Below are 12493 nucleotides of genomic sequence, written 5' to 3' on the forward strand. Positions count from 1 at the left end.
GATTTACGGCCAATTAAGTACTTTTTGAGGTGTAGTCTCTGTTGAACACCTCGAGTCTCTTCGCCGGGAGCAAGCAGAAGCCAGGCGCAAACAGCGGAAGGAGCGCACGTCAACCCAAGCACCCCACCCACCCGCCCCTTCAACCACCGTCTTCCCCACCTGTGACAGAGACTGTAGGTCCCGCATTGGACTCATCAGTCACCCGAGAACTCATTTTTAGTGTGGAAGCAAGTCATCCTCGGTTCCGAGGGACTGCCTAAGAAGAATGTGGGAAACGCGGCAGCCAATTTGCGCCCAGCAAGCTCCCCCAAACAGCAATGTGATAAATGACTAGATAATCTGTTTTTTTCAGTGATGTTGATTAGTGAAACAGTAAAGAAAGATAAAACATTTTTTTTTTTAAAAAGCTGCGGGCACAGCAGAAATGAAATGAAAAGAGAAAGTGTGAGTGAAGCACAGCGGATCCACCAGTTGATGAAAGAGAAGAGAGTGGGTCCACACCAAGAGCAGAGACCAACACCCGCCCCCCCCCCACCTCCATCAGCACCGTGCTCTAACAAAGCCTCTCCGACCCTCCTCTCCTCCCCCGAACACTGACACCCAGTACTGTGAAGAGAACGCAGGGTGTAGGCAAGGCCTGAAATTACTGAAGTTAATGTTCAGACCAGAGGGTTGTGGTCTGCCCACCCGAGAGGTGAGGTACTGTTAACACCTAGCTCTGTGACCAAGCTGTTGATCACCTGTCCTAATATCTCCTTATGTGGCTCGGTGTCAAATTTTGTCTGATAACACTCCTGTGAAGCGCCTGGGGACATTTTATAGAACCATACAAGAGTACAACACAGAAGGAGGCCATTCGGCCCATCGAGTCTGTGCCGGCTCTTTCGAAGAACGATCCAGTTAGTCCCACTCCCCCGCTCTTTCCCCATATCCCTGCAATTTTATCTCCTTCAAGTGTTTATCCAATTCCCCTTTGAAGGCTGTTATTGAATCTGTGTCCGCCACCCTATCGGGCAGCGCGTCCCAAATCCTAACCACTCGTTGTGTAAAAAAGATTGTCCTCATGTCACCACTACATGAATATAAGCTGTTATTATTGAAAGAATACACACTGCCATGAATGATTTTTTTTTTACTGTTTTATTTATTTTGCAGTTTTTAATGTTGACAGTCTAGGTTTGATCTCGATGGTAGGAAGGGCTTTGTGCCCCGCTAGAAGTAGTTGACCACTCTTCGCATGGACTGGATGTTGCCGTTTGGCCCTTGCCACTCTGTGTGGGAATGGTAGTATCCTCGTTCCACGATGTACATTCTTCCACGGTAGTTGGGCTCTTCATATAAAACCCAGCTGAGGATTAGAGGGGAGAAATGGCAAATAATTAAATAGCTGTAACAGGACTAAAAGGGTTAAATTGTGAGGACAGGTTGCATAGGCTAACCTTGTGTACGTTCCCTTTAGTACATGATTAGTGGGTTTGCTGACTCATGCAGTCTTTTCATTACAGACTTAAATTTCCATGAACAAAAACTGCATTATGAAATGCTCAAGTCCCTTGAGTATAGAAGATCAAGAGGTGATCTAATTGAGGTGTTTAAGATGAGCTGATTAAAGGAGTTGATAGGGTCGAGAGAGAGAAACTATTTCCTCTGGTGGGGAGAGTCCAGCACAAGGGGGTATAACCTTAAAATTAGAGCTCGGCCGTTCAGGGGTTGATGTCGGGAAGCACTTCTTCACACAAAGGGTAGTGAAAATCTGGAACTCTCTCCCTCAAAAAGCTGTTGAGGCTGGGGGCCAATTAAAAATATCAAAACTGAGATCGATAGATTGTTGTTATGTAAGGGTATTAAGGGCTACGCAACCAAGGCAGGTAGACGGGACTTAAGATACAGATCAGAAGATACGGAACAGGCTCAAGGGGCTGAATAGCTTCCTCCTGTTCCTATGTTAAGAACATAAGAACATAATAAATAGCAGCAGGAGTCGGCCATTTGGCCCTTCGAGCCTGCTCTGCCATTCAATAAGGTCATGGCTGATCTTCTACCTCATCTCCACTTTCCTGCACTATCCCCATATCCCTTGGTTCCCTTAATATTCAAAAATCTATCGATCTCTGTCTTGTTCCTAATTGCCATCAATAATCATGAGATTTTTGGCTTTCTAAAGACAGGCATAGAGTATAAAAAGCAAGGATGTTGTGGTAACCCAGGTTAGACTCTAGACTCCAGCTAGAGTATTGTGTCCAATTCTGGGCACCACACTTTAGGAAGGATGTGGAGAGGGTGCAGCGGAGATTTGCTAGAATGGTACGGTGGCATAGTGGTTAGCACTGTTGCCTCACAGCGCCAGGGACCCGGGTTCAAATCCGGCCTCGGGTGACTGTCTGTGTGGAGTTTGCACATTCTCCCCGTGTTTGCGTGGGTTTTCTCCGGGTGCTCTGGTTTCCTCCCACAGTCCAAAGATGTGCGGGTTAGGTTGATTGGCCATGATAAAAATTGGCCCTTAGTGTTAGGGGGGATTAAATACGTGGGGTTACGGGGTTACAGGGATAGGGCTTGGGTGGGATGGCTGTCAGTGTAGGGACTGGGTGCTAGGGTTTGGATGATCAGCCATGATCTCGTTGAATGGCAGAGCAGGCTCGAAGGGCCGAATGGCCTACTCCTGCTCCTATCTTCTATGTTTCTATGTACCAGGGATGAGGGAATTCAGTTATGTGGAGAGGCGAGAGAAGCTGGGATTGTTCTCCTTAGAGCAGAGGAGGTTAACAAGAGATTTAATTGAGATGTTTAAAATTATGAGGGGTATTGATAGAGTAATTAGGGAGAAAGTGTTTCCACTGGCAGGAGGGTTGATAACCAGAGGACACAGATTTAGGGTAAATGGCAAAAAAAAGCCAGGGGCAGATGAGGAGAAATATTTTTACTCAGCGAGTTGTTCTGATCTGGAATGTACTGCCTGAAAGAGTGGTGGAGGCAGATTCAATAGTAACTTTCAAAAGGGAATTGGATAAATACTTAAAACTTGCAGGGCTATGGGGAAAGTGTGGGATTAACTGGATAGCTCTTTCAGAGAGTCGGCACAGACACGATGGGCTGAATGGCCTCCCTCTGTGCTGTATGATTCTATGAAGTGGCAGTCCTGCCCTACTGTCCTCTCACCTCTTCGAGAGGATCCATCAACGCTTTAGGTGACTATCTTCAGGAAAGGAGGGGGGACGAACAGGAGGAAAATTTACTACATTGAGGTGACACCAGTCTATGCATTTTTTTTACATTTTCCAAGAAATTATAACGAGATCATGAGTTACCAAACATAGAATACACTTTTAATTTATGTCAGGTAAGAAATCTATACTCACGCTCCATCGCCATAAACCCTGATGGAGTTGACACAAGTCTTGTTCCAGCCTCTTCCCTGCAGGAATGGACAATCCTCAGCGAACTCCATACACTGGCCATTGAAGTCGCAGTTTTCAAACAGCTCTATTCTGTAATGTTCACCATGCTAAAAGAACAGGTCAGAGGTAAAAGGTCAGTGGGGGGTCGTCCCATGGTACGTTCCTGTCAATGAATCCTGGAAAATTCCCAGTACCCGCGGTCGATTGGGCTTATATTCGCTGGAGTTTAGAAGAATGAGAGGGGATCTCATTGAAACGTATAAAATTCTAACAGGACTAGACAGACTAGATGCAGGAAGGATGTTCCCGATGGCGGGGGAGTCCAGAACCAGGGGTCACAGTCTAAGGATAAGGGGTAAGCCATTTAGGACTGAGATGAGGAGGAATTTCTTCACCCAGAGAGTGGTGAACCTGTGGAATTCTCTACCACAGAAGGCAGTTGAGGCCAACTTATTAAATATATTCAAGAAGGAGTTAGATATATTTCTTAAGGCTAAAGGGATCAAGGGATATGGGAAGAAAGCAGGGACAGGGTACTGAATTTGGATGATCAGCCATGATCTCATTAAATGGCGGAACAGGCTCGAGGGGCCGAATGGCCTACTCCTGCTCCTATCTTCTATGTTTCTATGTTTTACTGGGACTTGGACTCAAGCATGACAAAGACAAGAACAGGAATAGGCCACTTGGCACGCCAGGTCGGACGCGCCATTTTGTTAGCCATGGCAACACTTTATTTGAATTCCAGTTTCCCTCATTCTTAGCAAACTGCCACTAGGTTTGATCACGTTCAACAACAACATTAACAACAGCTCGCATTGATGTAGAAAAGATGCCCCAAGGCGCTTCACAGAGTCATAAAGAAAAACATTAATGCCAAGCCAAAGAAAGACTTATTAGAAGATAAAGCTTAGTCAAAATCAAATCAAATCAAATCAAATCAACTTTTATTGTCATTGTTAGTGCACAAGTGCAGTACAATGAAATGCAGGCTTGCGGCTCCCGAGAGTGTACATTTAGATCAAAGAGGTGGGTGTCAAGAAGCATCTTGAAGAGGAGAGAGAGGTGGAGAGGCGGAGAGGGAATTTACAGAGTGTAGGGCCTAAACCGCCGAAGGCACGGCCGCCAATAGTGGGGTGAGGAGTGTGGGTGCACCAGAGGTCAGGGTCAGAGGAAGGGAGAGTTGTGGGAGAGTTGTAGGACTGGAGGAGGTTACAGAGATAAAAACTAAAAAAAGGAAACTACATCTCACCTACTCTGAACCTGATCAGAGAGCATCGAATACTTCCAGTGGATAACAGTGGGTATCAGAGTCCAGAATGTTAACAACACTCTCATACCTCACCGTGATAAATATTCATGGGGGAGGGGGAGAAACATCCACATGTAAAATATATAAACTTGGGGGTGGGGGGAGAGGGGAGGTTGATGGGGGGGGAGGGGGTGTAAGTTCCTTCTGGATGGATGGGCTGAATGGCCTCCCGTAAAATCCTGGAACTCCCTCCCGAACAGCACTGTGGGAGCACCTTCGCCACACGGAGATTGCAGCGGTTCAAGAAGAAGGCGGCTCACCACCAATATTCCCAGTAAATCCGCGCAGGCCGGTCGCTGGCTTCTGAATGGGAAAACCGCGCACGCGCGGAAATCTGAATGGGCCGCGCGGCCCAAAATAAAATTAAAGGGAACACTGCCCACTGCCACCTTCTCAAGGGCAATGAGGGATGGGCGGATAAATGCCGGCCTCGCCAGCGACGCCCAGATCCCGAGAATGGATCTAAAAATAATTCATATTGCAGCAGCAAGCCTGCGCTGAAGTCCACTCGTGCAGGCTGACAATGCAATGGGCAACAGAAAAACGCTGGAAAAACTCAGCAGGCCAGGCAACATCCGTGGAGAGAGAAACAGAGTTAACGTTTCAGGTCGAAACCCTTCTTCAGAACTGAGAAAAAAAGCAGGAAATGAAACAGGTTAAAAGGCCAGTTTGTGGGGCTGAGAAATGGGGGAGGGGATGAAAGAACAAAAGGGAAGGTCTGTGGGGGGTGAAGAGACATTAAGAGATATTCAAGACGAGGCGAGATGGTAATAGGACAGGTAAAGAGACAAAAGTGTGAAATGCGCTGGCAAAATGAAAGATAGCTGCCATGTGGGAAAGCAAAAAAGGAAAAGGCACAAACCAAAGGTGTGGATAAAAAATATATATAAAAATATAATAGGGGCCGAGGTTATGATCTGAAATTGTTGAACTCAATATTGAGTCCAGAAGGCTGTAAAGTGCCTAATCTTCCCTTTTGTTCTAATGCAATGGCCATACCTGCTCCGTTGTTACAGTGATTTTTTTTTTAACGTACCATTTTGACGGTTCTGCAGGATCCCATGTGGTCGTTGTGGCCGTTCCATCGGTGAAATTCGGGGTACTCCCCTCGCTCCAGGATGTATTGATGGCCTTTGAAGTCAGGGTGATCGTAGCAGATCCAGGCGCTGCTCTCCACCCGGATGGAGTTGACTCTGTTCATGAATCCCCTGTCCTGGAAGTTGTCGCAGTCTCCGCACACCTCCAGCTTTCTGCCAGTGAAACATATTCCCTCGTAGAAAATGATCTGAGGGAGCAAATGGACACAGACGTCTCAACTACTTCCCCCAGTCACTTAGTCAGTTAACAACTAACATGAAATCCAAAGCAAACTGTTATCTATCAAGCTCACTAGACCGAGACTGAAGCTTCATCTAGAACTTGCTCATGAAGGCGCTGTTTCTCAGCCAGCTTCTCATTCAAGAGCCACTTTTCTTGTGTGAGTCTAAATAGTGAGTGTGAAAGAGAAAGAAAGAATTTGCATTTATACAGCGCCTTTCACGACCTCAGGTAGTCCCAAAATTGAACGTCATTTACAACAACAACTTGCATTTATAATAGCGCCTTTCATGTAGTAAAACGTCCCAAGGCGCTTCGCGGGAGTGTTAGAAGACTTTTGAAGTGTGGTCACTGTTGTAATGTAGGAAATACACAGCTCAGCAAGCTCCCACAAACAGCAATGTGATAATGACCAGATACGCTGCTGGTTGAGGGATAAATATTGGCCAGGACACCCGGGAGAACTCCCCTGCTTTTTTTGAAATAATGGCATGGGCTCTACCTGTGAGGACAGACAGGTCCCTCAGTTTAACATCTCATCCGAAAGTCAGCAGTTCCGGCAGTGCAGCACTCCCTCAGTACTGCACTGGGAGTGTCAGCGTAGGTTTAGTGCTCAAGTCTCTGAAGTGGGACTCGAACCCACAACCATGCCTGACTCAGAGGCGAGTGTGCTACCCACTGAGCCACAGCCGACACCAGAATATTCAACCATTAGGGATGTCACAAGCAAGACTGACCCTGTCATCACCAGACATCCAAGCATCCAGCAGCAGTTACTAGGGAGGGATTTAGAGAGAATTCTGTCTGATATTTCCCTGCCCTGGTCCAAGAACACTGAGGTCAGCTGTAGTCCTTCCACCGCTGCCCTGAGCTGACATAACTCAACACAGAACCCCTACTGCAGGGCACTTGTGTGGACATTAGTAGTGGGCTTGGCTGTGATGCTCCTGTTGTTGAATAGGATCACTCATGAAGAACGGCTGCTTGGGTGACAGGCTGAAGCACATTCAGCGCTCATGGAACCATGAGAGAGCAGCAGAGGTGGGGCTAAGGTCGAAGGATTGGGGTGGGGTGGGTCAAAATCCACATTTTGGCCGACTTGGGACAACAAAGCCACGAGGACATCCTCCAATCCCCTTCATGCCAGGCTCAAAGCAGCTGCCCGGTCGCGATCGAGAATTTTGAAAGTTTAAGGGAGTAAATTATTTGCCTTCAGTTTTGGCTGAGGTCTGACAAACAAAATTGGCCGGCTTCGAAGTGACTGGTGCGGGAGAGGGGGAAGGGTCATGCCCTCTCCTGACCCGCCCCTCCCCCGCCTCCCCCCATTGGCTCTGCCACTGGAGAGAAGAGGAAAGAAAATCAGAGGGAGTCTTAAGAGACAAAAGAAAATAATTTCTACAACAGCCGAGGGTGCCATTGAGACCCACACGTGGTAGCATTTGAATATAAACTCATGTTTAGTAACTAGTTCATGTTCAGCTCCCTAGTAACAGAATGGGCACTCCTGCAAGGGTTCTTTTTATAACTACAGTTGATTCCTATTCCAAGTAAGTTCAATTTGCCTCGCATATCATGTCATATATTGACCTTGTCACTGTTACTAACTGATGGCAGATCTGAAACATGGAACACACCAGACATAAGCTTCTAAGCAGAGAGGACTATGAGGAACGGCACAGTCACATCACGAGATAGTAAGCTAATTGCACTCCTCAGCAAAAGCCAAGGAACCATAATGAAAGAGGAATATCACCTCGTTGAAATAAAACCCAAGCTTGTGTTCATCTAACCACTACTCTACTTGATTATCCTTCTCTCCCCAGCCCCAGTCCTGCACTGTGGGGGCCTGACCTTTTTGCCTAGGTTGTGAATCAAAAGAAAAGAAAATCTACAGTTGAGTGAAATTTGCTTTTTTTTTATCAACTTTGTCGTTAAAGAAATAAAACACTTCCGTTTCTATGGCGTTTTTGGCGACCTCGGGACATCCCAAAGTGGTTCACAGCCAGGGAAGCACTTATGAAGTGTAGTCACTGTTGTAATGTAGGAAACGCGGCAGCCATTTTGGTGCACAGCAAGAGCCCACAAACAGCAACTTGATCATGGGCAGATCGTCTGTTTTAAGATTGATACTGGTTGAGGGATAAATATTGCCCAGGACACCAGGAGAGAACTCCCCTGCTCTTCTTCTTCGAAATAGAGATCTTTGATAACCACCTGAGAAGGCAGACGGGGGCCCTCGGTTTAACGTCTCATCCGAAAGACGGCACCGCCGACAGTGCAGCACTCCCTCAGCACCGCACTGGGAGTGTCAGCCTAGGTTTTTTTGCTCAAGTCTCTGGAGTGGGACTTGACTGCGAGTAGACTGTACTTAAAAAAACACTATTTTTTTTCCCCCAAAAAAGTAAAATAGTTGGCCACTCACCTTGCCAGAATACTGTGACATGTTGCTACTGGATTGTGTCCAACCAAACTGAATGCCAGAATGCTTTTGACACCAGGAAAAATTGGACACCCCAATATATACCTCTGAGGCTGGGAGCAGTCGATCTCTCGCGAGGATTCCTCGTCAATAGAACTGCAAAGCGGGGCTGAAAAGATTTTGCTTCCCTCACAAAACCATTTGGAATGGGTTCTGCTGACACTGTGACTGTTGCAGGCGGTCCAACAAAGGATTTGCTCGGGGGCGAGATTTTCGAGGATTAGTGCCCTTCATTCTATGCCTTTAATCTGCTGGCGAGAGCTGGTGTTTGGACTGATTCAGGAGGGTAATGGGAGGTGCCAGAATCTGAAATAGTAAGTGTAATCTGTGTATTAAAAAAAAAAAGCAGTAGGGTGATAATGCCTGCACCGTAGAGCTTGTACATCAGAGGTCTGTTTGTCAAAAATACACCGAGACCTGCTCTTTCGTCGCTGGGTCGAAATCCTGGAACTCCCTCCTTAACAGCACTGTTGGGAGTACCTTCACCACACGGACTGCCGCGGTTCAAGAAGGCGGCTCACCGCCACCTTCTCGAGGGCAACTAGGGATGGGCAATAAATACCGGCCTTGCCAGCGACGCCCACAGTCCACAAAAGAATAGTAAAAATAACACCCCAAGGTGCTTCACAGAGGCGTACTCAGACAAAAGTGGATCCAAAGAAGGAGGTATTGGGAGTCGCGACAAAAAGCTGGGGCAAAGAGGTGGGCTTTAAGCTCCAAATCTCTGCAAGTGCCACTATTAGGCCCAGCTTGTAGGAGGTGAATGAGAGTTGATGTGGGTAAATGTTCCTCCTCCTTCAGAGAGGGGGGGGAGGGAGTGCCGTCTTATGATGGTGTGTGGATCATATCAGGAGTAGATCCACAGCTCATCGTTGTGTAGCACAAGCACACTGGAGCACCAATGCACGGACCTTCCAGGAAAGATAATGGGGAACCATGGATGTAGTATATTTGGATTTTCAAAAGGCATTCGATAAGGTACCACACGAAAGGTTGTTACACAATGGGGTTGGGGGTAATATAGTAGCATGGATTGAGGATTGGTTCCCGGTCAGGAAATAGAGAGTAGGAATAAACGGGTCATTTTCCGGTTGGCAGGCTGTAACTAATGGGGTTCCGCAAGGATCAGTGCTTGGGCCTCAGCTATTCACAATCTACATCAATGACTTAAATGAGGGGACCGAGTGAAATGTATCCAAATTTGCTGATGATACAAAGCTAGGTGGGAAAGTAAGTTGTGAGCAGGACACAAATGGGGGAATGTTTACTTGCAGGAGCGAGTGGGTTTGGGAGCAGGTGGGGGCGGGGTTAAAAACGCTGAAATTGACAGCGCATCAGGAAACTGGCTCCAACCCGCCGGCTTCCGCATTTAACCGCAGCGCGTTAGGTTGCGCGTGTGAGCAACCCCCTCGGGAGAGGCAGGTTGTCAATTTCAATATGTTAATAGCTCATTAAGAGTGATACTAACATGGGTTCCGGGATTTAACTGTGGGTGCACAGGTTTCCCCGGGGTTCCTGGAACTCGCCAGTGAAAGCAAAGCAAGATCACTGCGGCAATTGAGGGGGCTGAAGAAGCGACAGGCAAATTTTCCAATAATTGCTGAAACCTCACAGCTGCTTTCTTGCTCAACTGTGTGAAAGGCTCTTGTTCACAGTAGTTATGCTGAGAGGTTACTTTCAATACTTTACAGGTCACTTTCACTACTTTGGAGCTTACCTCTCAGTACTTCAGGTTTGTACGTCTGATCTCAGTGGTCCCTCGAGCCCGCTCCGCCATTCAATAAGATCATGGCTGATCTTTTACCTCAACTCCACTTTCCCGCCCCATCTCCATATCCCTTGATTCCCCTAGTGCCCAAATATTTATCGATCTCAGCCTTGAATATACTCAACGACTCAGCATCCACAGCCCTCTGGGGTAGAGAATTCCAAAGATTCACAACCCTGCTGAGTGAAGAAATTTTTCCTCATCTCAGTCCTAAAAGGCCGACCCCTTATCCTGAGACTGTGACCCCTGGTTCTAGACTCTCCAGCCAGGGGAAACAGCCTCTCAACATCTACCCTGTCAAGCCCTCTAAGAATTTTATACATTTCTTTCTTTATTGCAGCATCACACTGCCCATAAGCTCAATTCCTTTTTGTATTGAGCGGGGCATCACCCTCAAATGTGCTCTGTTAAGCGGTCTCCTTAAACCACACACTTTTTCTCACCAATTACCTTCCCTTTTCTCCTCGTCTACCCTGGCTGTGGTGCAGGTCCACGGGTGGCAGCAGCCAGTGTCTGCGGCAAGTTTTGTTTAATCCGTTCTCGGGCTGTGGGTGTCACTGGTAAGGGCGGCATTTATTGCCCATCCTAATTGTCCTGATTTAATAAAACTGAATGGCTTGCTAGGCCACTTCAAAAGGCCAGTTAAGAGTCTGGCCAGGTAAGAATCAAGGGATATGGGGATAGGGCGGGAAGGTGGAGATGAGGTAGAAGTTCAGCCATGATCTCATTGAATGGCGGAGCAGGCTCGAGGGGCCGAATGGCTGACTCCTGCTCCTATTTCTTATGTTCTTATGTTCTTAAGAGTTAACCACGTTGGTGTGGGACTGGAGTCACGTATAGACCAGACCGGGTAAGGACGGCAGATTTCCTTCTCTAAAGGACATTAGTGAACCAGTTGGATTTTTACGACAATCCGACAGCTTTATGGTCATTTTTATTTTACTGATACCAGCTTTTTATTTCCAGATTCTTTTAAAGCTGAGTTCAAATTCTCAAATTGCCATGGAGCGATTTGTACTCACGATCTCTGGATTACGAGTCCAGTAACCATTATTCCTGTATGATCCTTGACAGTGTCAGTAGGCTGTTAAAATACAGAGAGCCTCACAGTTGAACCCAATCCGTTCCTCAGCTGACCACTTCCAGTACTTATCACTGGATAATGATGGGGTGGTGGGGGTGGGGAGCGAGGAACTTTGGTCAATTTTTCCCTTCTTCTCCCCTTCCCCAGCCTACAGGCACTAAGATTTATTGTAGCACTGTTGCTGCTATCCTGGCTTAGCGCAACTAACTCAGGACAGACCAGGGACCAAACCTAGCAAGTTCCTGGTGGGTACGATTCATCGGGGAAACTGGATGCCAAGGAAATTTTTTAACGAGTTTGAATTCGCAAAAGAACCAAATCAATGTACAACCATTTAAAAGCAATGTTAATTTACTGGGCACCTACTAATGCTTTATGGTAACGACTGTAAATATTCTGAAGTGGAAATCGCGCTGTGCAGTATTAGTATTGAATGTGCTAAGGTGTTCGTATGAAAATCCTCTGTCTGTTATTTCACAAAGGTATTAACCTATTTAAATTAAACAAGCTAACACATTTGTTAGAGGAATTCCATACATGTCAACTTAATTGTTTCTAATATTATACAGCGCGATTATAGCCTCTATATGACATAGAATTAGTCCGTGTTGGTGTTTATCTTCCACACGAGCAATACTCCTGTTCCCATGTGCCCGCCCTGTTCCCATGTCCCTTTATTCCCCATCTATCACCTATCTAACCTATACTTAAAAGTTGACATGGAGTCTCTGCTTCAAACACTAACTCTGGTAGTGCATTCCACAGTCTTGCAGCCCTCTGTGTAAAAATGTTTCTCCTCCTCTGTATCCTAAATCAATTACATTTAATTTTATATCTATGTCCACTCGTTCTAGATCCCATAACCAACAACAACAACAACTTGTATTTATATAGCGCCTTTAACGTAGTAAAACGTCCCAAGGCGCTGCACAGGAATATTTTAAGAGAAAGAATTTGACACCGAGCCCCATAGGGCATAAAAACAGAAAATGCTGGAGATACTCAGCAGGTCAGGCAGCATCTGTGAAGAGAGAAACAGAGCTAACGTTTCAGGTCGATGACCTTTCGTCACAAAAGTTAGGGCAGGTGACCAAAAGCTTGGTCAAAGAGGTCGGTTTTAAGGAGCGTCTTAAAGGAG

The 12493-nt window shown here is 46.5% G+C and overlaps 1 protein-coding gene across 2 annotated transcripts; it reads right to left on the minus strand.

The window, feature by feature from the left end:
* Positions 1–1124: 1124 nt before the first annotated feature.
* crygn2 (crystallin, gamma N2) lies at positions 1125–10286 on the minus strand. 2 transcript variants are annotated; one of them, XM_085987487.1, is made up of 4 exons: positions 8447–10286; positions 5744–5992; positions 3357–3502; positions 1125–1348 (listed from the first exon to the last, which is right to left on the minus strand). In XM_085987487.1, the coding sequence occupies exons 1-4, from the start codon at positions 8465–8467 to the stop codon at positions 1213–1215; spliced, it is 552 nt and encodes a 183-aa protein (XP_085843613.1). In that variant the 5' UTR covers positions 8468–10286; the 3' UTR covers positions 1125–1212. The 2 variants fall into 2 exon arrangements, with proteins under 2 accessions (XP_085843613.1, XP_085843614.1); XM_085987488.1 differs by lacking the exon at positions 8447–10286 and adding an exon at positions 6098–8440.
* Positions 10287–12493: the final 2207 nt, after the last annotated feature.

Source organism: Somniosus microcephalus, chromosome 5 (assembly GCF_052327205.1).
Source record: "Somniosus microcephalus isolate GS21.2 chromosome 5, FLI_Smic_1.0, whole genome shotgun sequence".
Lineage (NCBI taxonomy): Eukaryota > Metazoa > Chordata > Chondrichthyes > Squaliformes > Somniosidae > Somniosus > Somniosus microcephalus.

Excerpts from the sequence above, each read along its gene's own strand:
- crygn2 (XM_085987487.1), bottom strand. The coding sequence starts at position 8,467 with ATGTCACAGTATTCTGGCAAG. Across the intron at positions 5,993-8,446 it reads TGTCACAGTATTCTGGCAAG|ATCATTTTCTACGAGGGAAT; the intron begins GTGAGTGGCCAA and ends TTGCTCCCTCAG. Across the intron at positions 1,349-3,356 it reads AGGGTTTATGGCGATGGAGC|CTGGGTTTTATATGAAGAGC; the intron begins GTGAGTATAGAT and ends TCTAATCCTCAG.